General features: G+C 40.7%; 1 protein-coding gene across 1 annotated transcript in view; it reads right to left on the reverse strand.

Moving 5' to 3' along the window:
- The window catches only part of LOC109914073 (protein SCAI), a 149772-nt gene that overhangs the window by 36706 nt on the left and 86407 nt on the right, over window positions 1–26659 (reverse strand). The window contains exon 2 of the mRNA XM_048613379.1: window positions 13465–13601. Coding sequence (XP_048469336.1) covers window positions 13465–13601 — 137 coding nt within the window. The remainder of the gene's footprint in view (window positions 1–13464; window positions 13602–26659) is intronic.

Raw genomic sequence — 26659 nt, forward strand, 5'->3', positions numbered from 1 at the left:
GAGAGTGAGAGTGAGAGTGAGAGTGAGAGTGAGAGTGAGAGTGAGAGAGTGAGCACAAGAGACGGATGGAGATGAGAGAGTGACTGAAAGCCAGACAGAGACACACAGTGACACACAAACACACAGGCAGACAGAGAAAGACTCGCAAAGAGAAGAGACGGAGAGACACAAAAACAGAAAAAGAGACACATACACAGACAGAGAGACTCGGAGACCGTGACAGAGATAGACAGAGACAAAGAAGCAGAAACAGAGAGACAGAGACAGAGAGAGGGAGGGTGACACACAGACAGAGAGAGACATGCACATACACTCAAAGACAGAAAGACAGAGAAAGAGGAATGGAAAGCAAGAGACACAATGAAACAAACATACAGACTGACAGAGAAAGACTTACATAGACTGGGAGGAGACAGAGACACGCTCACACAAACACAGAGGCAGTGAGGTAGCGAGAGAGAGTGACAGAGTCGGACACAGAGTGTGACAAAGAGAGACACAGAGAGAGAGAGAGAGAGAGAGAGCACACACATGCAAACACACACGGAGACAGAGAGAAACAAAGACAGAGCGCACGAGAGAAGGGAGGATACAAAAGACAGCGAGAACGCAAGAGGGAGAGACAGAGATACACACAAATAGACAAAGGAAGGGATGAACATAGAGCGACAGAGAGAGAGCACAAGAGTAGACAGAAGAGAGAAAAGACAGACAGAGACACACACAAACATACAGAGAGAGATTCATACAAACAGACAGAGAGACTCACACACATTACACAAACAGACAGAGACAGACACACTCCAACACACATAGAAACAGACACAAACTGTGATGGGCAGAGAGAGAGCACACGTGCGCAAGACGGAGAGATAAACAGACAGATAGCCAAAGAGACAGACAGAGAGAAACAGAAACACAGACACAAACAGGCCGACGGACAGACAGCACATGTATATGTGAGAGAGAGAGAGACGCAGGCGCAAACACAAAGGCAGACTGAGACAGTTACACAAAAAAAGAGAGAGACACACACACAAACAGTGAGAGAGAGTGCACCGATACACTCAGAGACAGAGAGAAACAAAGAGAGGGACAGAGAGGTTCACAGAAACACACAGAAACACATAGTAACACACAGACAGGGAGATAAACAAACACATACAGAGACACAGACACAAATAGAAACTAATACAGAGCATGAGAAACAGACACAGAGGCAGACAGACAGATAGAAACAGTCAACCTGATAACTATCCTACATGGTTCGTTTACAGATACTGGAATTGTAAGTGTCTATTGCTGCAAGGGGTGTTCGGGAGAAGAGGAGCAGCAGTGAAGAATGTTTTATTCTGGGTTCTACAGTTGTTCCTGCTCTCTAACAGGAAGTTAACTTCAAAAAAATATACTTGGTGTCTTCATGCAAAGTTCTAAAGGACCTTTAAACTCCAGAAGCTACAACAAGCAAGGCTGCGTCTGGCACCATTCACCAGCTCAGATACTGACACCTTGGTGGGTACTTGAACTAGCAGTACAGTCAGGAGCACATCCTAGTGAATACACCACTGCCACATTTCAGCAGGTGGCTAAAGAAGAAACATCCCTGGTTGCTGGCAATTAGAGGACTGCCAAACATCAGGTACCTCCTTAGTCTCAAGAGAAGAGGACCCCACAGCGTTAATTGTTAATAACTTTACTCAAATGTACAAACAGACAACAGGAGCAGCAGACAGATTTGTCAAAGACACTCAGGAAACTGACTCAAAGAATGGGGGAGCTGACTAAATGTTGCCTCTGACATGCAAGCATCTTGTTGCAACCTACTATGGAAGAGAACCAGGTCCAGCACACTGTCAGATACATGCACAGACCTACACTCTTGTGCTCCAGCCATCGATACTCAGAACAAACTGCACAGCAACAGGGAACAAGGAGCATTGACGCGATTCCAGGTGCCCCTTCATTAGGAGACAGGGTAGTGCCAGTAGGCACCCAGACTAAGAGAAACCATATACAAACCCCACAGATCCTCCTCTCAGGACACTACAGAGATGCCTAGGCCATCATCTTGCCTGCAATCCCCAACTCTACGGGAGTTGAAGACAGTGAACCTGTACCTGGACAGGACACACTTAGGATATCTGGGACCCTAAACTACAACTGGCCTTTGGGTTACCTACCCATAACACCAAGACCAATAGGCTCCACTACAGGGCAGGCTGCCTCCACCCCAGGTGCAAACCCAGGGACTGCCATGACATAAAGTGGGAATGAAGGGAAAAAAAACCTTGAGGGCACATGGGTGGCACAGTTGAAACTTCATTGTAAATACATTATCACACTTGGAAAAGTATGTTCACTTTTCATCATCAGCTGTGTGAGCAACTATCATTTTAGCTGCAACTTCAAGAGCGAAGAGACTACCCATCCTTAGCCATGTTCCAATCCCATCTGAACAATAACTATACTTTCCATAGCACCCATTCCAGCATGAAACTTTGGCATCAGATGTTGTGAAAGTTTCCATACATTTGTAACATTAACTTTCATTAAATAATATGAAACATGTACAACAGTCAAACCATTAAACTGCACTTACAGTTGAGATTATATAGGCGATACTGGTCTCAGCAGCATCAAAACATTTACAGTCAGTGAAAGATACTTTTGTGTAACTCTGCCGCATAGAACAAGGTTCATAGTAATCCTGCCCATGTGTTTAGTCACGCTTCTGCTCTGTAAGATGCTGTAGGTACTCGTACATCAGACTTGGCACAATGCTGCAGCTCTCATGGATATTTGTCTTCCAGCTGTCCACAGCAGAAATCTCAAGGATTAAGCAGCACCCTCTGTCTGCAGAATGCTGGAATGATCCCCTAGACATAGCCTGAATGGAAACCTGATGTGGAGGGGACATCCTATGGCCCCCACTGGCACCAATAGCAGATGCTGCATTGCAGAAAGAACATCATGCTGTCCAACTTAACTGCCATTTCTGGACAGAGAGTGGTGCCAGTTCTCCTCTCTCATCAGAATGGTATTCCAAGGAAGATGATTGCCTGTGGCTCTCCAGCATCTCTGTCAAATCATGAGGGTGCCTCTAGCTGGAGGTTCCATGGCAGGAGATGGCTCCACATCTGCTGATGGTTGATAACGGTCCTGTGCTTTTGGATGCATGTGTTTCTCATTTATTCACGTAGCTATTCTTGGCACAGTGGCCAGAGAGACAGCAACAGAGACAACCACAGCTGATTTTTGTGCCTGAATCTGTACGGACACAATTAAAATGGGCAATATCAAAAACAAGGCAGCTTCTCAGTAATGTGATTATTAGGCAATTGAAGCACACAGCAGTATTTTTTTATTTAAAATTCACTCATGAGATGTGAGCATCTCTGGCTAGGCCAGCATTTGAATAGCCTGCTCCAAGCAGTGAGACATCTCTAATTGTCACTTCACATAACTGACCTGATTCAGGAACTGTTGCTCAAGATTTTGGTGCACATAGTGTCACCTAACTTGACCCCCACAGTACCCAAGAAATACAGTATTGCATATCGAATAATGGTGTCAACATTACATGGTCCAAGATGTGAAGCAAGCATGTCCTGCACCTTGTGTAGGCTACAGAACCTTGAATAGTGATTGTGACTTTGGCAACTGAGATGAATCTTTAGAGCTCACATGGCAATGGTTTCATGGCACATGAAAGTGGATTACTTCCCTAAAAGAATAACAACTTACTCACCCAATCTAGTGTGGTGGCAGCCATTTTCCATTTCAAATGCACATCAATGTGGATAGGGATGGACAACAAAACAGTTAATGCTTCACTGAGTGAGTCACAGGGTCAGCTTCTCAGTCCAGGTTACCCCCCTCAAAAACATTTACATTCCTTTCTGTCAACCCCATTGGATTTGATCTTCCCCATGTTCCCACCCAACTTACTTGTTTAACAGTTCATCTCCCTACTTTGCCCCATGAGCATCAGACATACAGCTTAGTCATGCATGTTTGTCCAATGAAACGAGGATGGTGGTGAGGATCAGTGATCTCCAATTCCTGCAGCACGCCTTGTCCTCCCATGTTCTATCATTTATCTCCCACTCGTGTTGTATTGCTTCCCCTTCCCTATTATTATCCCCTTGGCATCCCAACAGACTGCCTCCAATTCCCACAATCAATTCCCCCAGCATCCCCACCACAGCAGCGGTCCCTCATAAAACCCTTAGACTTTCAATGAATAATTCCCCTGGACTCACAATTCCACCCACGCTACCCTTCCCCCCAAATCCCAGATAACTTGGAAGGACCCAACTGATTGATTGATCTGATTCGTCTCTGTGCAACTCCCTGACTGGCTTGCCACTAATCCCCAGCCTGTTTGAACTGGGCCTGAAGGGAGTCCCCATAGACTTGATGAGGACTACTCTCATTAATAAAATGTCCATATTTTAAAGTCTAAAGTGCATGCAATGTTTGTGCCACATAGGCTGCTGGCACAAACTGTAGGCGTGTAGTTAGCATGTTGCAGTATAACAATTTATGCACCTCCTTGGCTTGCTTGTAACGATAACAAGCTGCCTAGCTCTGGCCTGCATTAAAAAGCAAGACAAGACAGAAGGAATATAAGATTGTAAATTGTGAATGAGGCAGCAAAACGCAAAAAAAGCAGGCATGGAATGGCAGTGAAGCTCTGAACATCCAAGGGGGTACAAAGTTAGAAAGCAAGCTAAGGGCCCCCCGAGAGGCATCCTGCTCCAAACCATGAGATGGTTTCCTGTATCTGTGCACAAAAGTGACCTGACAGCACATTACAATGAAAAGTGTCAGTGTGCTCCAAAGTGCGGTACTGAAGTGGAGAATTGTATTTTAAAATGAATCGGAGATGCACCATGATGTAGTGAGGCTGGTGCGCGACAATGCCAACTTCTGTGGACAGGGGGTGAGATATTAGGGATGGCTGGCCAAGGTGGAACAAACAGCAAGCTGGAGCTGCCAGATTTCCACTCTGCCATTCATGTCAGGAACTGTCACATCTAGTTTCTCACCACTGAATGGTTGAATATGAAATTGCATATAAAGTAGGACAGAAATTAGCTCTGATGAGGTTAAATTCTCACCACTCAAACCTTGGAGGGGAAAATCAGACTTTTATCCTAACTCACTTTTATGATCTTGCCACATTTTGGGGCTAGGAAAATTCAGTGCATGGTCTTTTCTGAAAAAATCAAAATGTTTCAAGAGCACCATTTAAGATTTCACTAGAGAAAACAAATAAGATGCAATTTTTGCTGCTTTTTGCAATGTCACGAGAGTAGTGAAAAATCTTGTATGACTTCCAGCCACAAAAGGAATGGCATTACTTAAAAGGTCTACAAACAAAATATTGCCCTCATTTTTTACTATTCTTGCTGTGGGCTGCACCATCCTGGATTATTTCATCTCATTCCTCCATAATTTAACAAATAAGCAATCACAGTTTGAGACATGCAACACCTCACAGAACAATCAAGGCATTAAAATATTACACACTTTTTCCAAAGGAAATGTATAACAGTTTTTGACTCATCAGGATTCACTATGCTCTATTCTTTTGTGAAAAGGATTTTACTCAAGACATCTATTTGTAATTTTTTTTCAAAAACAGCCAGTAAGGGTCAAATAAGAGCATGCACCAGTGATACTTCACCTTGTCTATCTACCTATGGAAACTTGAAATGGAAACTAAGAAATTTCACCACTTTGCAAATCCACAGTCAGGTTACAACTCAACATTCCACTGCTTTTCCAATATTTGTCTGAGAATTTGTCATTGATATTCACGTGCAATATTTAGATATTTAACTTAAAACAGTCTTTTTTCACTGTTATACAAATGGAAAAAAAGTATAAACAGCTTGTAACAAGCCTCATTATGTGTAAAGAGCCAGAAATATGACCAAAATAGAAGATGACTATACATGTTAATGTCCAAATAGCTTTGAAAACAAATTGCACAATGCAAGCTTATGTGCGGAGAAGAAGAATCAATTATCTGCCTTCTCATATAGTGTATTGCCATTACTAAAAGAAAGAATGTTAATTGACTGATGTAAATAATGCAACTGACCTAGTTTCTTAATTTTTAAAAAAAGTTATTGGCTTGATCTGTAACTGCATAGATCATAAGAGCATTATTAGTGTCTGCAAAGATGGGAAATTAATGGGCCATGGAATGAAACTAAATCCTTTCTGATGATAGTTCATCAGCCTCGATGACCTTGCATTTCACATTAGACAAGGATGCCTCTATGATGAATTCACTCACCGCATCCTCTTCCAGCCATTTTCACGCATTTCTATTGTGTCTCATGACACTCTACTGGAGAAACTGGAAAGGATCCATTCACTCCAGCTTGCTGTCTTTAAAAAAAGGCTAATTTTTTTATGATTGACAACAATGTTATGATCCCAGTTGATGTTGTCACTGGACAAGTCAGATCCCAGACCAGAACTTTGCTTAACAGATCATGTTTTAGTTTTATCAAAGTGGTCTCACACTGAAACATAAGCTCTCAATTGCTTTAACGATAAAACAGATGTTTATTAACAATTAAGTCAAGACAAAATAAACCGAACTATCTAACACAAAGTAATATAAAATAAAAGCACATTAATCCCAAAATACGCATTTATAAATTGACAAGTAAAGCAACAACTTCTGTATAGTACCTAAAAACAATCACTCGTACAATTCGCACAAAATAGCCCGTCTTTAACATCTCTATATGTTTAAGTCCCTTCTGACTTTAACTTACAGACTGAAACTGCAGATAGCTTCTTCCTGGAGCTATTAGAAACCAGAACTTAAAAATGCTCAGCTTTAAGTAACCTTTCCAGGATTTTATTGCAAAACTTAGTCCGAGACTAACATTAATTCCTCACTCTAAGGTAATCAAGTTTCACATTCTCCCTTCCTTTCTCAGGAGCACCGGACTATGCAGCATTTTCATCCAAGGACTTCACAAGACTGCTGCAAACCTCATTAATTTTAATAATAAACTCTCCCTCTCTTATCGATTGGTGTTTCCTTCAAGCTTAAATACTAGTTGCATAAATCTCTAAGAAAGTTTGACGCCCCATTATTTAGATTGTTCTACAACCCAGCAAGTTACGGTAAACAAAAATCAATTTGTGATGTACAAAAAAAAATTAATTCTAAAGCTAAACCTCAAAAACTGTTTTAAAAGAAATCATCATTGCTACAGAAATACTCACAATTCAATTAATTATTAACTCCAGACACACAGAAAACCCACGTTAACTCAAAAACTGAAAACCCAAACTTACAGTAAGTGACATTATAATATATACATGAATCACAGAGCCTAGGTAACTATGCAACATTTTCTGGCTTTTGTTGGCATTACTTTGGCAGTTTATGACTTTTCTGTCACGTTTAGTTGCAAATCTTTCTCATCCTTTTAATAACTATTGTGACAATTACATTCAGTACAAACTTGGATTACTTTATATGGCTTCAAACTTTGCTTATTTATTTTCAAATCGGAGATTGCTTTAGGTTCAATGCAACTACTATAGATTTCACCTCAATTTCAACTATATTATAATTATCAGATGCACTAAAGCTTAATTTGCACATTCTTAGAATGAACTGCATGAATCAAGTTAAGATTATTTAATATTTAGGGCCCTTAAAATCATAAACTAGAATATTTTTCACCCACTGGGTTATGATCCCCATGGAGGCCAACAAATCAAGAAGTACCAAATTTACCAAACAACCCCAAAAGAAAAGCTGATGAGTAAGATTTTACTTTAATAATCAAACCAAAATCAACACAAACTAAACATGAATTGACAGACAAGTCACGATAAAGTATTAATTACACAGCAGATAGTAACTACAAAGATAGATCTCAAATTTGCAGGCCAGCCAACTCAATATATAAAACACCAACAGTTTTGGTTTCAAAGTGTAGGGGTCATCATGTCTGCTTTATGGGACACACTTGTGACACAGCTGTACTGCCCTTATCTCTGGGCCCGTAGGCCCAGGTTCAAGTCAACCCTGTTTCAGAGGATATTTGCCACAAACATGATACAGAAGGGCAAGGTGGCACCCCATATTACAGGCAGTAACCTGAAGGTCCAGCTGAACAGGGTGACACAGACACGGGACAAACAGAGGAGGCCATAATACTACACCATGCCAACCTGGTCCAAGGTTGCTACCAAGTCAGTGCAGTCTCAGCATCTGGAAGAATGTCCAGCAGTGTAAGATGGTGGTGAATGGCCTTCTCCGCTCTGTCAATATTAAATGTCACCTTCTTCTCCCAGATATTCCACACTCAACCCACAAAACCACTGAAAGAGTCAAATCAGATGATGGGATGCCTGGCATTCATTTCCTCACCCCTTATGTGGTGAGCATGCTGACTAATTCCCCAGAGTGAGTGACTGACTGTGTCTAAGTCCCTCCACTGGCCTTGAAGACTGCCCTCAACTTACTGTGTCAGGACCCTCAGAACAAAGGCCATCTCCCTTGATTTGACTGAGAACTGCTGATGATCATGACAAGCTTCCTGGCTTTGTGTTGTCCTAAATGATATATCAATACAGCAATACTGGCATATTTGGCTGAGGGGGAAACTACAAAAAGGTTAGACAAGATAATGCAAGGCAGAGACGCTGTAAGCCATCCAGGTAGTGCTCACTCACTGTGAGCCTACGACAGTGAGCCAGAGATGCAACTTGGCCACAAGCTAAGGGTGCACTCCTAACCATAAAGTATCCTTGCTGTAGCATTACAATGCTAGTTGCTTATACAGCCTGAAGGGCAGCATTGATGTGCAGAAGCATACTGTAAATGGATCAGAGATGTGCCATCAGGGTTCTTAAATGTTGGATCATGTTGGATGTAAATGTCTGTGGTCATGGAGTGCATGCGGCTACTGCCTACACGATGTGCCTTAAACGCACATGCAATCTAGGACAATTTGGCAAGTTGGATCCAAATCTGGCTTAGTAGTTGGAGACAAAGGGTGGTGGTAAAAGGATGTTTGTATGACTGGAGGCTGGTATTCAGTGCCATGCTACAAGTTATCAGTGCTGGGTCCCTTATTCTTCAACATTATTACAAGAAGGCAATGACAGATCAGTGGCAGATGGATTTTAGCATATGGGCCACTTGCCTTTATCAGTCATGGTATAGACAATAAGAGCAGGGAGATTATGTTGGAGCTTTACAAAACTTTGATTAGACCACAGCTGAAATACTGTGTGCAGTTCTAGTCACCACACTCCAGGAAGGACATGATTGCAGCAGAGCAGATTGCAGAAAGATTCACCAGGAGGATGCCTGCGATGGAGCAGTTCAGCTGTGAAAAGAGGCTGGATAAACTCAGGTCGATTTCCTTTAGAGCAGATAAGGCTGAGAGTAGGCTTGATTGAGGTATATAAGATTATGAGGGGTATGAACTAGGTGGATAGAAAGCAGCTGTTCCCTTTAGTTGAAGGGTCAATTACAAGGAGGCACAATTTTAAGGTGAAAGGTAGGAGGTTTAGAGCAGATTTGAGGAAAATAAAATTTCACCTAGACAGTGATGGGAATCTAGAATGCAATGCCTTTGATGGTTTAATTGCATGAAACAATTAGTAATTTGCTTATTTTACACCTGGATTCCATTTACATTACACTGGGATCACAGCAACACAGCACCTGTGCAATCCAATGCTGTGTTTGCTCTTAAGATTGCACGTAACAATTCCAAGCACAGTAAAAGAACCAAGATCAAACACTGCAAGCCCGAAGGTTAAAACAAAGACAGAAAAACAGTCTATCAAGCTACGCAATCTCTCAATAAATTCCAACCTGTCAGTGCTGTTCTGTCTTCAAGTCATAGAGTTATGCAGCATGGAAAAGGACTCTTCGGTTCAACTTGTTCATGCCGATCAGATACCCTAAACCGACCTGTTACCTTTTGCCAGCATTTGGCCTGTATCCCTCTAAACCTTGCTATCTATACCCATCCAGATGCCTTTTAAAATCTTATTGTACCCACCTCCACCACTTCCTCTGGCAGCCCGTTCCATTCACGTACACCCTCCGCATGAAAAAGTTGTCCCTTTGGTCTGTTTGAAATCTTTTTCACTCTCACCTTAAACCTATGCCCTCTAGTTTTGGACTCTAGCCAGGGAAAAAGCCCTTGGCTATTCACCCTATCCATGACCCTCATGATTTTATAAAACCTTATAAAGATCATTCCTCATTATCTGACATTCCAGGAAAAAAAGCCCCAGCATATTCAGCCTCTCCCAATCACTCAAACACTCCAATCCCAGCAACATCTTTGCTAATCTTTTCTGAACTCTTTCAAGTTTATTTAACAACATCTTTCCTACAGTAGGGAGACCAGAACTGAATGCAGTATTTTAGCTGTGGTCCAACCAAAGTTTTGTAAAGCTCCAACATAATCTCCTTTTTTGCTCTTATGGTCTATGCCATGACTGATAAAGGCAAGTGTCCCATACGCTTAAGTACCCTACTAACCTATCCTGCTGCCTTCAGCAATCTGTGGACAAGCATTCCAAAATCCCTCTATTGCTCAGAGCTTCCTAGTGATCTGCCATCCAATAAATACTCCTTTGTATTGTTACTTTTGTTTTATTTTGCTTTTCTGCTGTCCATGACTTCCTCTGCAAGCCATGATCGCCTCATCCTCCCCTTAGTATGCTTCTTCTCCCATGAGACTAATTTTTGCTGTGCCTCCCAAATTACCCCCCAGAAGTTACCAAATATCTAAGGTTTTAGAGTAGATTTGTAGCTTGCGTTGTGGATGATGTGAGTGGTTGGCTCGCCGAACTAGTTCGTTGCTCCACAGACGTTTCATTACCCTGCTGGGTGTCATCATCAGTGCAGCCTCCGATGAAGCGCTGTTGTGTTTTCCCACCTGTTATTTGAATCTGGTATCTCCATCGGCATGGCAACGAGACCATGGTATCACTTGATGTTACTGCCCTATTTACACCGATAGACATACCACTAGCAAGAGAAACAATGACAACACTACTAAAACAAAAACATGACCCCAGTGACACCATCGCCACAGACAACATGCTGAAGCTATTGGACCTATGCCTCACCATCCACTTCACCTTTAACGGCCAAATGTATAAACAGATCAACAGGACACCCATGGGATCACCTGTCTCCGGACTAACAGCTGAAACGGTGATGCAGAGACTTGAAAGTATGGCCCTCCTGCTAATCCAACCAAAACTATGGATATGCTACATGGATGACACCTTCGTTATGATTAAACAGGCCAAATTCGAGGAAACACGCCAACTAATAAACAACACCCTCACCGGAACCAGATTCACCAGAGAAGAGGAGAAGATCAAACAGCTCCCATTCCTGGCCGTCACGGTGGAATGCAGGATAAATGGGAAACTCCTAACAAAGGTACACAGGAAAGCCACACACACTAACCAAGTACTGAATTTTGACAGCAACCACCCGAACACACACAAATGAAGTTCCATGAGGACATTATTTAAATGGGCAACAACACACTTCTGCAGCACAGAGCTACGCCAGGAAGAAGAAGAGTACCTCTTCCAGGTATTCCAAGACAATGGATACCCGAAAAACTGGGTCAGAAGATGCCTATTACACAAACGACACCAGGAAGATACTACACGCCCCGACACACTCGTCACGCTACCTTACATCAGGAACACATCTAAACTGACCATAAGACTCCTACGACCACTGGACATGAGAGTAGCACACAAACCCACATCAACCCTTCACCAACTGCTCACCCGAACCAAAGACCCACTACCCACTATGGACAGGACCAATGTTATATACAAGATTCCCTGCAGAGACTGTGACAAACACTACATTGGACAAACAGGAAGGAAATTAACCACAAGGGTACACAAACATCAACTGGCAGCAAAAAGACACGACCAATACTCACTCATCTCTATCCACATAAGGATAAGAAGAACCACCAATTCGAATGGGACAACACCAGGATCCTGGGACAAGCAAAGCAGAGACAAGCACGGGAATTCTTAGAAGCCTGGCAGTCCACTAAGAAAGCCATCAATAAACACATAGAGCTCGACCCTATATACACTCCACTGCGAAGGAAAACCGGAAGTGAGGTAATCCAGCCCGATGGACACTAGAGTTCAAATAACAGGCGGGAAAACACAACAGCGCTTCATCGGAGGCTGCACTAATGAGTTACCCAGCAAGGTAATGAAACGTCTGCGGAACAACGAACCAGCTTGGTGAGCCAACCAATCACAAGACACCAAATATAAATGGCATTCTATCAGAAAAGGAAATTGTAGCAAACCGTTATTTGTAACATTTGGAATCCCCACCAAACACATTTCATGTATTTCAAATTCAAGTCTAGTGAAATTATTAAGCATGCAAGACAGGTCAACCTCAGGCTGCACATGCTATGGGAACTTCTAGCACAAGTATTACAGAAACTGCTTAATAGAAGGAATGCGTGGTGGGAGTCAGGCTGGGGTCAGACTTGAACATTTGACTCTTTGATTCTGAGTGTTGCCTTATTACAATATACATCATGAATTTTAATTCTTTATTAAGGCATTGTAAGGCATAACACATTGTAAGTTCCTCTGAAACTGCAAACTAAACATTTTCTTTCCGAAAAAAATGTTACATTTGCAAAAAATATTTCCATTTGCTTTTACGAATATCACTTTTTGACAACTTTAAACTACCTTTCCTCTCCTGTAAAACATAAATTGCAACAACATTCTCTTCAGAGTAGATCAGGCTTTTTGCACAGTTGGGCAGCAGCGAGCACAATTAGCACAAACAGTGCCAATTAAAGTGATCAACATCAAGAGCTGTACTCCTGATTTACAGCCTGTCTGAATGAAGCATCTGCAGCTTGAGCTTCAACAATTCATTTGCAGCTCACATACCAGTCCCATATCATTTGGGTTCATGTTGCACCTTTCAGAATAATATCACAGTTCCAAGGAAAAGATTAGCATGTCCACTCCACTGATTCGCAACAAATTATTTCTTGAATAAAATCATTTAATATTTTCTTAATAGGGCAATAAAACAGGCCATTGAATTCACCCTCCAGACTTCAAAACACTTTCTCAAAGAGCATTTTAGTCCTGGATCTCTTGTACAAATTATTTGATAGTTAGAATAAAACACCAACTGACAGAGGTATTGCTTTCACAAGTGCAATAAAAGGTGAAAACCATTTGAGCTTTTTGAACAGCTTCAAAAAAAATCCAACTTACATGTGCATTAATGGAAGACAAATATATGATGTACAGTACCTTACGAAATAGAACTGCCCCAAGAAAATTGTTAAAGAAAATATTTTGAATTAACTGTCGCTAAAAGTTAAAAGGAGAACCCAGTTGATTTAAAACACTGACCTTAAACCATTGAAGAGCTGTTTGGATTTATCTAATAAGTAGCAAAAATCAGTAACTGTTTTCCTCTCTCCTAATGGAATATCATCATCAGTTCCTCCACCTGCTGTCATGGCTCCTTCCAGATTCAATGCTGGAAACTAAGAATAAGCTTTATATTAGTATCTTCAACTCCAAGTTTTACCTTGCATATTTTGAATACAGACTCTATACAAGCCAAAAAAAATTCACACAGAATAATAAATACCACAATCAAGAATAGTCACAAATAAAGTATATTGGCATTGTTCTTGAAAAGATTGGGACACTTCAATCATGAGACACAAAATATCAGTCATTGCATAGTGAAGGGTCATAAACTGTTTCAAGGTACATCTGGGGATTTTATTTCACCAGTTTTGCTTGATTAATACTGTACTTCAAGCAGTTCTTTGCATTTGGCACTTAAGAAATCTCATAACCACAATAAATAAATATGAATGCTATTATTTAAGCAGAAGGACTTTTCGCATAATATCCATCCATCACCAAATGGTCTGTTAAAATCCCATCAAGGTTAACAGAAATGATTGTAACTGAAGGCTCCTGGCCTAAGCAGTAAGTGATGTGTGAAAAATTAAGTCGTTTCATAAGTTTTCACCAGCTTTTGTTGAGAATTTGTCCAAGAAAAATACAACTCATTTGAATAAAATCTGGAAGAATTGCAGATGCTGTAAATCAGGAACAAAAACAGAAGTTGCTGGAAAAGTTCAGCAGATCTGGCAGCGTCTATGAAGAGAGGTCACAGTTAACGTTTCGGGTCCGTTTTAAGGAATGGTCACCAGACCTGAGGTGTTGGCTCTGATTTTTCTTCGCAGATGCTGCCAGTCCTGCTAAGCTTTTCCAGCAACTTCTGTTTATGTTCCACAACTCATTTAAAGATGGATTATGACTAATTTCACAAGAAAAATCATGATTAAATTTGAATTAGCCGAAGGCACCATTAATAAAATAGTGTCCTTCAAAGTTTTGCTCTTTCAAGAAGCACAAAAATTTGTCCAAAGTTTACATGCTTATATGTTAATATTCAAGATATATTTATAAAAGACTTACTACCAAGATAATTTATTTCCTATTAGACATCAATAGCTTTACAATCCAACAATGATCACTAGTTTCATAAGTGTAGGAAGGAAACTATCATTTGTGGATACGACAGTATGGTCATTTCATATTTTACTTGATGAAAACTTGACCCTATTTAATCCGTTGACTTCATTAAAACAATTGTCTGGCAAATATACATAATAAACTCAGTGTAAAGCTTTTTACTCTACCCCCAGCAGTGCTTTATTGCTTTTCCTTCATGGGTCTACGGTGAACAGCTGTGAACTTTGATTTGAAAAAGTGAGAATATTTACTTGGGAGTCACATGAAAAGCTGTTGCCTTGAACAGCCAACCCGAGCTGATGAGTGTTCTACTGTTCTAAACTGCCCTCTACTGTAAGCTGTTGAACAGCATTTTTCTGCATTTTTTGCTGAACGTGTTTGCATTTGTGCCTAACTGAATAAAATGCATGTTGGAATGGGCTACATGTTGCACTTTTGAACCTATGAAAACTTGCCTACAATCACATAAGTTGAGCTTTATCCTTCTCTGATCTATTAAGGTTTAGAGAAAACAACGTTGTGTCTGAATGGATTCAAATAGATTGTTTCTTCAAAACATTAGATTTGCTTATAAAGGTGAGACTGATAATCAGGACATTAAAGTTAGGGCACTTTGTGTCTTAAATCAGAGGTACAACCTGCACCTCCACATTACAAGACCATGGAGTTCACCTGACACTTCAGTGAAATACTGAGAGAGTGCTATGAGAAATACTGTCTTTTGAGACATCCAGTTGAAACTCCATCTAGTCTCTCTCAGATGGATATAAAACATCCCATGGCACTTGAACAGCAGAAGAGTTCTCCCGATGTCCTAGCTAACATTTACCCTCACTGAAATTAATTTATATGGTCCTTCATCAAATAACTATTTATTGCAGTGCGTAAATTAGCTGCAGCAATGACTGCTGATGCCTTGAAATACCCTGAGGGAAGACACTTCCTGCTCCAGAATAAGGTAATAATATCTCAGAACAGATTGATTAGAAAATATCTGTAAAAGCAAACTCCTTTTCCTTATATATGCTCTCTTTGTGAAGGCCTAGATGTAATCAAATAGGCAAATTGTTGCTTCGAGTTTTTGAAGGAGTGATGTGCGCTAAAAGTTGAAAGTAAATGCAAGCTCTTTCTTTTGGGACCTTTTTGTTACTTCAGGCTGTTCGAAAGTATTTAATATGCAATAATGTTCCTTCCAAGCTGTGATCATCCTTATCATCCTACATTATAATGATCAATTTGTACCCAAGTGGCTGCCATAAATAGTAATTGCAAGGTCACCTGTTTTAACAACGTTGATTGAGGTATAATTTAGACAAGGTATGAAGGTAAGCCTCCCTGCTCTTCTCTAAAATAATGCTCAGGATCCTGTACATCTACCTGAAAGGAGGGAGGAGGTTGCTTTTTAATGCCCCAACCAACAGAAGGTACCTCCCCATAAAGCAGGAGTGGAGTAAAACTTGGTCTACATTTTGTAATCAAGCCCCTAAAGTAGAATATTATGTATCTTGATCAAATTCTCTTCACATCTCAGCAGGTATGAAGGAACGTACACTGAAATGATTCTGAAAAGTCACTAATGGTAACTAGTAACTACCACTACAATCCGTATAACAGACATACAGCAATAATATTCCTGAAAGAAATGCACTGTCTCGCTCAAAATGAAGATGAAAAACAACCTGAACATTTGAAGAATTCTATAGCTTTCCAACTAGACCAAAACAAACACTTCATTTTTAAAAGCATTACTGTAGTCATCTATTCTTCCCACTAAAACATAAAATTAGTCAGAAAGGTAAATATAAATTTGTCCCCTAACAGAAACTGAACAGCCTGATTCTGCCCAAAATTTTAAGAAGTACTGAATAAAGGCCAACACAATGAGTTCCCTTCATGCAGCAAAAAAGACTGAAAATAGAGGTGATGACAGTGAAGCGCATGCTGAATTGTGGCAAGATGAACCCAAAGATCACAATATCTACTGAAACGGCTGTGAGGTTGCAGAGATCTGCGTTGTGATTGATGAGGATAGGGCTCAACGGTGTTCTGAACAGGATCAACTCAATAATCAATCCAGTGGTAAATATTAACATTTCAAGTCTAGCTGTATATTTCTTTTTTTTTAAAGTAAAACTATTTTATTCACTTCCAAAATACTAATTGGATCAAATTGCCTTTTTATACGGTAGGTTTTATGGAATCCATACTAAACCTATTTCCTGTGTTATATTTTATAATTGAAGACCCATTTGGCAGCAATTTCAATGGAAAACTCAATGCAAATAGTTGATAATAGGAAAATCAAAATAAGTATTTTGCAATCAATAATTTAACTAATCACTTAACATTTCAAATTTCACAATGACATTAGTACTAGAATAAGGAAAAGAGGTAGGAGGATGGTGCAAATTCATAATGCTCATCTGGAGAACTGGTGCAAACATATTTGGCCAACTGACCTTCTTCTGTGCTGATTCTATGATTAAACTTTGCCATTATTCTTTGCCTTTTAATACGTTTAATTAAACTTTCTACTTGCAAGTGTCCGCTTCTTCCCAAATTGATGAGCCGTGAAGTTTTTTTTTTACTCTTTCCCAAGCAAGCTGGTTATGTGAATAGAAGAACCCCTCTAACTCTGGTCAAATGTGATGTGAAAAATTCTCAGGTATCAGTAGCATTTAAGTTGAATTGTATCTATAATGGAATGCATCGCTTTTAGTCTCTTACAAAGTCTATTCAATTGTTTGCCAAATCTGAGGAAGAAAGTTTGGAACATAGATTTGTCTGCATTATTTACCTATTGTACACCATTTAAAGTAAGTCCTATGGTTCAGCAAGCATATCTCCATATGTTGGAGCAGGTTTTCATTTGAATTTTAATGAGTGAAATATGGCTATGTGACAGAGGGAGTGAATTGGATAGAGAGACAGTGTCATTTTAATTTAAAAACAGTTAAGTCAGTTGTACTTTGAAAATGGGATTTAAATAAAATTACGTATGTTAGTGCCCCAGATATTACAGCATAAAAGTGTCGTTTGTATTGTAACACGATATATCTGCCAGCTCACTACGAGCAATACAATGATATCTGCTGCATTAACTAGAAGAGTGAGTTAGTACAGGTTTCATTATGCACAGTATGGCTATCACTGATCACAATTGGGTATGTTTATTAGTTTATCTGGAAGCCTCTTGGACAAAAAAAAGGTTCTACACATTCTTTCCATTATTTTTCTTCCAAATAATGTCGTAGTTAAGGTACTTAATCTACTGGTTGTAAGCGTTTTTAATTTTTTCATAATGAGAACAATTAAACATCAAAGCATCAATTATTTCTCATGCATTGAAAATTGCATTTTTATAGTCCTGTTTTCATCCTGTACATTTTTGGTACTAGACTGTTTCTCTTCCTACAACAAGGAACAGAAGCTAGAGTTCATTTTTTTCAAAAACTTCTAATTAAAGAGGTGATACAGTGGTTTGACATGCAGAGTGATATGATCAGGGAATTTCAAAAATTGTGTTAGCTGAAATCAGGTTGAAGTTTTACCTCCTATTTTGCTTCCTCCAAAGCATATTCCACCTGACAATGTAACACTCTCATTTATTTTTAATCAACTGCTCATACAGGTTATGGTAGGGATAACTTGAACCTCAAAATTCTAAACCAGAGACAGGGATACGAACATCGGGCAAGAGTCCTAAATTATCAACAAGGATGGGATTTGAACCAATGCCTGCAGGGCATAATGAATTAGAAATCCATCACATTAACCTCTTTCCCACTTCAGATTTAGCTCCCAAGTGGAGATCTAACAAGAGCCCATGTACACATCAGTCACTTGATCTCTATATTTGCTTGGTCCAGGGCCGCCTTCTGTTGTGCAGAGGAAGTCAACTGGCTGTTATCCAGAAGGTGCTAACCAAAGGAGTTGTTGCTTTTAGAAAAAATTAATTTGCCTTTTTTGTCATCATATAACAGTGCCTGCTCCTTGTGCATCCTTTGAAATAGAGGTGCTGGATGCAAGGCATAATACCAACTTCTGGGGCACTGCAGCATTTTATGGTCTATCCTGAAGTATCTTAAATTGATGGATGATACTGATAAGAACCAAGTTGGACTGGACCAAGCACCAGCATTGGTCTCCTTTCTGATTGTTCTAACTGAGTAAATGAGTTGGGAAGTGCCATGATCAATGGTGATTGCATTTGACATTGAGCTACGTGGTGAGTACGATGAGAACAAGACTGAGTATCTGGAGAACTGGAGACAGAACAGTGGAAGATAAGGATATGAAGATCAGTAGACCAAAGACCCAATTTCTGGATTGTTGTTTTGAGCATAGGGAAGAAAATCATAATGAAGGTGTAAAGAATATATGTGTTAAGACCCGGAGAAAATGTAAAAGTACCCAGAGAAATTAGTGAATATAAATTAAGCAATGGATTAGCTGCAGTTGGAGTAACTGGAATATAATGGAGTGGTATGTAGTAGAAGTGTATACTTACAAGAAAGCTGTGAGGCCAGCCATTTTATTTAGTGTTTAAATTGGAGCAATATCAAAGCTACAGGAGTAACTGCTGGATACTAGAGACGCGGATGCATGGAGTCACAAGAAACGACCAGATCAGGAATCAATAAATGAGGTGAAGATTGTAAATGCAGTAAAGAAAGTAGCTGAGAAGCAATTGAAATTTTATAGGCATGTATTGCAGTGACAGAGAACATGTGTTGAGATGAGTGGTAGAATGAGACTGCAAGAAGAAGCAGAAGGTGGCCTAAGATGCAATGGAAGGATGTAGTGGTGAGATATTTATATGCAGTGGCATTGGAAAATGAATGGGTGACAGTTAGGAGGAGATGAGAAGGGCAACCAACCAGTACTATGGTAACCCCAAGTAAAATGAGAAACACTAAGAACGAAAAAAAAGTTTTAATTTCACCTGATTTGTTTCTTTAGCTTAAACTTGAAATCTCTGGTTCACAGAAGATTTTGAATGGGAATATCATACTAACATATCAATTTTCCACACTGTTTTGAACACGATACACCCTTTCAATAGTATCTGTAATAATAAATAGAATTCAGTGCTTTTAAATGTAAGTTTTAGGAATGTAGTCTTAACCATAAATTACTGTCTATTTTGTACCATGTGTTTTGTAGTTGATCAATGTGCATTTCAATGAAAGTGAATGGTTTTTGTGATATTTTGGTATTATGGATGCTCCTAGCATTTGTTAACTAGATCCTTGGCAGCTGCTGGCAAAAGCAAATCAAGATATTAAAAAAGCAAAATCTTGTTCCACTCCATTCATATTTGAAATTATTGCTAGTGTAATGTAAGGTAACTGAAAGCCAACTCTAGGAACATTGAAGATTTCAGTTTCAAGGAAAAAATACAACCACCAGTAAGTAAACAACTCAGATTCATAGAAATATACAGCATGGAAACAGACCCTTTGTCCAATTCATCCATGCCAACCAGATATCCTGAATAAATCTAGTCCCATTTGCCAGCATTTGGCCCATATCCCTCTAAATCCTTCATACTCATACACCCATCCAAATGCCTGTTAAATGTTCTAATTGTACCAGCCTCCACCACTTCTCCTGGCAGCTCATTCCATACACGCACCACCCTCTGCGTAAACAAGTTGCTCCTCAGGTCCTTTTTAAATCTTCCCTTCTCATGTTAAACCTATGCCCTCTAGTTTTGGACTCCGCACCCCAGAGAAAAGACCCTGCCTGCTTACCCTATCCATGCACCTCAATTTTATAAACCTCAATATGGTCACCCCTCAGCCTCTGATGCACCAAGGCAAATAGACCCAGTCTATTCAGCCTCTCCCTATAGCTCCAACCCCCAACCTTGGCAACTTCCGTGTAAATCTTTTCTGAACCCTTTCAAGTTTCATAACATCCTTCCTATAGCAAAAAGGCCAGAATTGCATGCAGTATTCCAGTAGTGGCCAAGTCAATGTCCTGTACAGCTGCAACATTACCTCCCAACTCCTACACTCAATGCACTGACCAATAAAGGCAAGCATTCCAAACGTCTTCTTCACTATTCTATTTACCTGCGACTCCACTTTCAAGGAAGTATCAACCTGCACTCTAAAGTCTCTTTGTTCAGTAACACTCCCTAGGACCTTATCATTAAGTGTATAAGTCCTGCTCTGTTTTGCATTTCCAAAATGCAGCAACTCACATGTTTCTAAATTAAACTCCAACTGCCACTCCTCGGCCTATTGACCCATCTGATCAAGATCTTGTTGTACTCTGAGATAACCTTCTTCGCTGTCCACTACACCACCAATTTTGGTATCATCCGCAAACTTACTAACCATATCTCCTATTTTCACATCCAACATCCGCAAACTTACTAACCATATCTCCTATTTTCACATCCAAATCATTTATATAAATGATGAAAAGCAGCAGACCCAGCACCGATCCTTATGATGCACCATTGGTCACAGGCCTCCGGTCTGAAAAGCAACTGTCCACCACCAGCCTCTGTCTTCTACCTTCAAGCCACTTGTCCCAGTATTTCTTGTGATTTAACCTTGCTAATGTACCATGAGGGACAATGTCGAACGCTTTACTGAAGTCCGTACAGATCATGTCCACTGCTCTGTCCTCATCAATCCTCTTCGTCACTTCTTCAAAAACTCAATCAAGTTAGTGAGACATGATTTCCCATGCACAAAGCCATGTTGACTATCTCTAATCTGTCCTTGCCTTTCCAAATGTGTGTAAATCTCCTATCATTTAAGCTCATTGTAGGTAGAAGGGAGGAGAATCAGAAGTAAGAAGTATACATTGAAGGTGTGCAATATCATCAGAACTGGAATTCTGAGCGTCATTTTGTTTTTTTTTCAGTTCTGACAGGGCAAGTGCTTAAATAATCAGAATTCAGTCAAAAAGGCTTTTGGTGATGAAAGCTGGGAAATAGTGTCTATGGCATATTGCAGATTTTGTGCGTTGCAATTGTTTGCACAGTTCTAAAGTATGCAAATATATTAAGTGATCTCTTTTATAAAGTGCTATTTAATTTTGGTAGGTTAGTGGTATAAGGAAAGCACCAAGATCCTAGGTACTTTAAAAAATTTGTAGTGATGTAAATTTTTGACCACAGATTTTAGACAATGCTGTAATAGAATTTTTTTCATAACTTATGTTGAACTTTGACAAGTAATTGCAAGCTTTCATATTTAGAATTTAAAGAAGGAGCATTTTAGATAGGTGGTGTTCATCAGAGGCATAACGTGAGATCACATGCTCCTGTATCTAGTCTCAGTCACAACTTTTAGATTGTGATGGGTTTCTCAGTAACTTGAATAGGAGATCTTTAGGCATGTGGGATTTTCGTGCATGTCAATAACTAGGCGACTAAAAGAATTTGGATTTTATTGCTTCAGCATAACCGTGCCCACTCCTTGTGACTAACTTCTTTCAATCATTGTAAGCAAGAAGTTATCCATGCAATTATATTCTTTTCCTGTTATCAAGGAAGTGATATTTTCCATACATTACAAAATTTATGTTATTTTAAAACACTTGGTATTGAGAGTTTTGTCATTTCTCTGTTTAAAATAAATGGTTTGTGTGATAATAATAGTTTTCAATGCAGAAGGACACAGACATTACCCATTTTGGCCACAGTTGTCCTTGTGCGCTAAACATCTCATAAGAACTGTTGCATCGTAATAGTGATTATATGCCTTTTTTTGAGACATTAAATAGAAGACAGGATACACAAATACTGATTTAAACAAAAAAAAAATCAGCATATCTGGTGCATCATGATTGAACCGATGGTTATAAAATTCAGGAGGTTTATAATGGGCGATTAATTCAATATCACCCATCAACCTTTTCAGAAAAGGTTTGTTATCTTTCTATTGGGCAAAGCATCTTGGTGGTTTCTGTGAAATCAAATTGATGCCTCTTGGTGATTCCTAAGAATTGGCATGGAGCAAGGATGGCAGCAAAGAAAGAACAAAGGGAAAGTAGGAAAATTGTGGAAGGGGAAAACAAAAGAAACTACTATTTTCTGCCTTTTTATCCCTCTTCCGTTCTATCTCCTCATTTAAATCATTTGATTTGGATTACAAATAGCTGAGATTCAAGCACAACCCTTGTGGCAGCCCACTTATAAATTATACCCAGTTGTTATGAAAGTGGCTTGTTTATTCCTACTGTCAGTTAACTGATCCTTAATCCATAACATTTATTTTCCAGTCTCAGGAGCACAAACTGTGTGCAAAAACCTTTGTGGGATATCTTAAGGAAAGCTTTCTGAAAATCCAAATGTGTTCACTGGTTCCCCTTTATGCTTCAAAAATCTCAAAATAGATATATCAAACACTAAAATCTGCATTGAATATGCCCAATCAAGGTGGCGCGGTGGCTCAGTGGTGAGCACTACTGCTTTTCAGTGCCTGGGACCAAGGTTTGACTCCAGCCTTGGGCGACTGACTGTCTGCGTGGAGTTTGCACATTCTCCCTGTGTCTGCGTGGGTTTCCTCCCACAAACCAAAAGATGTGCAGGTTAGGTGGACTGGCCATGCTAAATTGCCCACAGTGTACAGGGATTAGCCATAGGAAATGCAGGGTTACAGGAATGGGGTGGGTCTGGGTGGGATGCTCTTCAGAGAGTTGGAGTGACTTGATGGGCCAAATGGCCTGCTTCCAAATTATAGGGATTCTATGATTCTATGAAGTAAAGTATTGGTACCCAACGTGCAGTGATTGTAATGAGGTTAGCCAGGTGGACGTCACAGAAAATGAGTTGAAAACAACAAATGCTGGAAATCACAGCAGGTCAGGCAGTATCCATGGAGAGTCAGCAAACTAACGTTGCTCTCTGTACTGGATCCTTCTTCAGAAACGGGGGAGGGGAAGGGGACTCTGGAATAAATAGAGAGGGGCAGGTGCATGGAAGGTGGATAAAGGAGCAGATAGGTGGAGAGGAGACAGACAGGTCAAGGAGGTGGGGGTGGAGCCAGTAAAGGTCAGTGTAGGTGGGGAGTTAGGATGGGGGTTGGTCAGTCAAGGGAAGACGGACAGGTCAAGGAGGCAAGGATGAGTCTGGTAGGTAGGAGGTGGGGGTGTGGGGTTGGTCCATGAGGTGGGAGGAGCGGATAGGTGGGAGAAAAGATGGACATGTCAAGGAGACGGGGATGAGCTGGGCTGGTTTTGGGATGAGGTCAGGGGTGGGGAGATTGAGTCCTTGACCTGTCCGTCTTTTCTCCCACCTATCCGCTCCTCCCACCTCACGGACTAACCCCCAACCCTACCTCCTACCTACCAGCCTCATCCCCGCCTCCTTGACCTGTTCGTCTTCCCTTGACTGACCAACCCCAATCCTAACTCCCCACCTACACTGACCTTTACTGGCTCCACCGCCACCTCCTTGACCTGTCCGGCTCCTCTCCACCTATCTGCTCCTTTATTCACCTTCCGTCCGCCTCCCCGCCTCTCTATTTATTTCAGAATCTCCTTCCCCTCCCCCATTTCTGAAGAAGGGTCCAGACCCGAAACGTCACCTTTCCTGTTCCTCTGATGCTGCTTGGCCCGCTGTGTTCATCCAGCTCTACACCTTGTTTTCTCAGATTCTCCAGCATCGGCAGTTTCTACTATCTCTGTTGCTCTCTGTAGGTTGTCTACCGAAAACGTTGTTTTCAGGACAGCTTCCAGCATCTGCAGTAAGTTGGTCTGACAGAAGAGGAGTTCCCTGACTGGGGCTATTAGCTCTGGTCCAATCAAGAATCCCTGGCTTACAGAAAGTAAAACATAAGTGTCAGACATCCCCACACTCTGACAACTGGCTGAGGGAGTTGGATCAACTTCAAGGATATTCCATGTGTAAATAAAGGGTGACTTGGTGACAGGACACTGGCCTTGTTGGAGTTGTTTCAGTGGCAACAAGAGTAAAGCATGCTCTTGAAGAAGGCTGGAAAATGAAGCAATCATCACCAGTTTGCGAAATGGGCAGCACCGGTCATACCCATTGTGAAGCCCGATGGGTTGGTTCATATATGTGGGGATTTCAAACAAACGGTAAACTGCTATTTTTGCGGCTGGATAAATACCCAATCACTCGCATAGAGGATGTATATGCGAAGCTTGCGGGGGTTGGGGGTTGGGTGGGTGGGGTGTCTTTCACAAAGCTGAACATGCATCATACATATTTGCAACTGCAGTTGGATGAGGATACCCAGAAGTATGCTACAATTAATACCTATAAGGGTTTGTACCAATATACAAGACTGTCATTTGGGATATCATCAGCCTGTGCAATTTTTCAGCAAACAATGGAGAACATTTTACAACATCTATCCCAGGTCGCCAATTATCTAGATGACACGTTAATAACAGGAAAGACCAACAAGGAAACTTAGATGGTTCTCCCAGGCAGGAAAAATATATTCCAGGCACCTCAAGTAACCTCCTTGGGCTACAGAGTCGACAAGGTTGGGTTACACCAGTTGGAAGATAAGGGGAGGATGTCACATCTACACTGGAGCTACGGTCTTTTCTTGGTCTGGTGAATTAGTACAGGAAGTTCGTACTTAATTTGGTCTCCATCCTGGCACCTTCGCATCCACTCTTAAAAAAAGGGTCAGCCTCGGAAATGGTCATGTCGTCAAGCTATAGCCTTCGGGAGAGTGAAGAAACACCCATCATCCTCAAAAGGTGTTGGTGCACTATGATCCCAAGCATGACCTGGTATTGACATGTGATGCCTCTCTGTACAGCAATCAGGGTAGTATTAGCTCATAGGTGGCCTAATGGAGAGGAAAGCTCCAATAGCGTATACATCCAAGACTTTGGCTAATGCAGAGAGTAAATATACCCAGATAGAAAAAGGAGGTTTGGCAGTCATATTTGGAGTCAGGAAGTTCTACCAATACCTTTATGGATGTAAATTATCAATAGTAACAGGCCATAAAATGCCTGCTGGGTCTACTTAAAGGGGACAAAACAGTGTTGTCCATAGCTTCAGGCCAAATTCAGCAGTGCGCCCTAATAGCAAGTGCATATAATTACAGGTTGGAACATTGTCCGGGAGACTAAGTAGCAAATGCAGATGCATTGAGCTGCCTTCCACTGGCAGCGCACAACAGATGGTACTGCTACCGGAAGAGTCCATAATGGTTTTAAATTTTCCAGACTCACTTCCAGTCACAGCTGAAAATATCAGACTTTGGATGCAGGAAGATCTGGCATTGGCAAAACAGTTGATGGTGATAGGGGAAACCAAATGCCATCACAACCAGAATTGAAACCTTTCTGGACCCAGAGAGACCAGAACACAATAGAGGACAGCATGTTATTACGGGGAGCAAGAGTGATGGTCCCGAGCAGAGGTAGCCACCAGACACTAGCTGAATTCCAACAGGGTCATCCAGGGGTTTCCAAAAAGATGATGCTGGCGAGAACTTATGTCTGGTGGCCAAGACTAGATGCTGACATAGCCGCATTGGTGGGGCAGTGCCCAGACTGCTAACAAGAACAAAGATTACCACCAGCAGCTCTCCCACAGTCACAGGAATGGCCAGGTAAACCTTGGACTCAGTTACATGTCCTTTCATAGGCCTAATCTTCTTGGGCATATGGATGCCCACTCAAAGTAACTAGAGAGGCAAAGAGATCATTTGTCAAACATGGGGGCAATGATAGAAAAACTGCTTTCATTTGATTTTATTGTCACTTGTACTCAAAGTACAAAAGTACAGGAGTACTGAGAAAAGTGTACACAAGGCACCATTTTAGGTACAAGTATTTAGGTACAGAATCTTAAGAACAAGGTAGGAAGAAATAACTAAGTTCAAAGTTAAACATTGCAATAATTATAGTACAGTGACACCCTCTTAGTTTTAAGTAGGAAAATAAAGAAATAAAAGTTGGAAGTTCAAACATTACAGTCTTTAAGTGCTTAGCCACAATGTGACTGCAATTCAAGTAATCACCTCGAGACCAGAAGTCCATGCTCATATCAAGCCAGGCTGGAAGGTCGGCCCGGCAGGCCAAGAGGCCT

The sequence above is a fragment of the Rhincodon typus genome, chromosome 28 (genome assembly GCF_021869965.1).
Source record: "Rhincodon typus isolate 14 chromosome 28, sRhiTyp1.1, whole genome shotgun sequence".
Taxonomy (NCBI): domain Eukaryota; kingdom Metazoa; phylum Chordata; class Chondrichthyes; order Orectolobiformes; family Rhincodontidae; genus Rhincodon; species Rhincodon typus.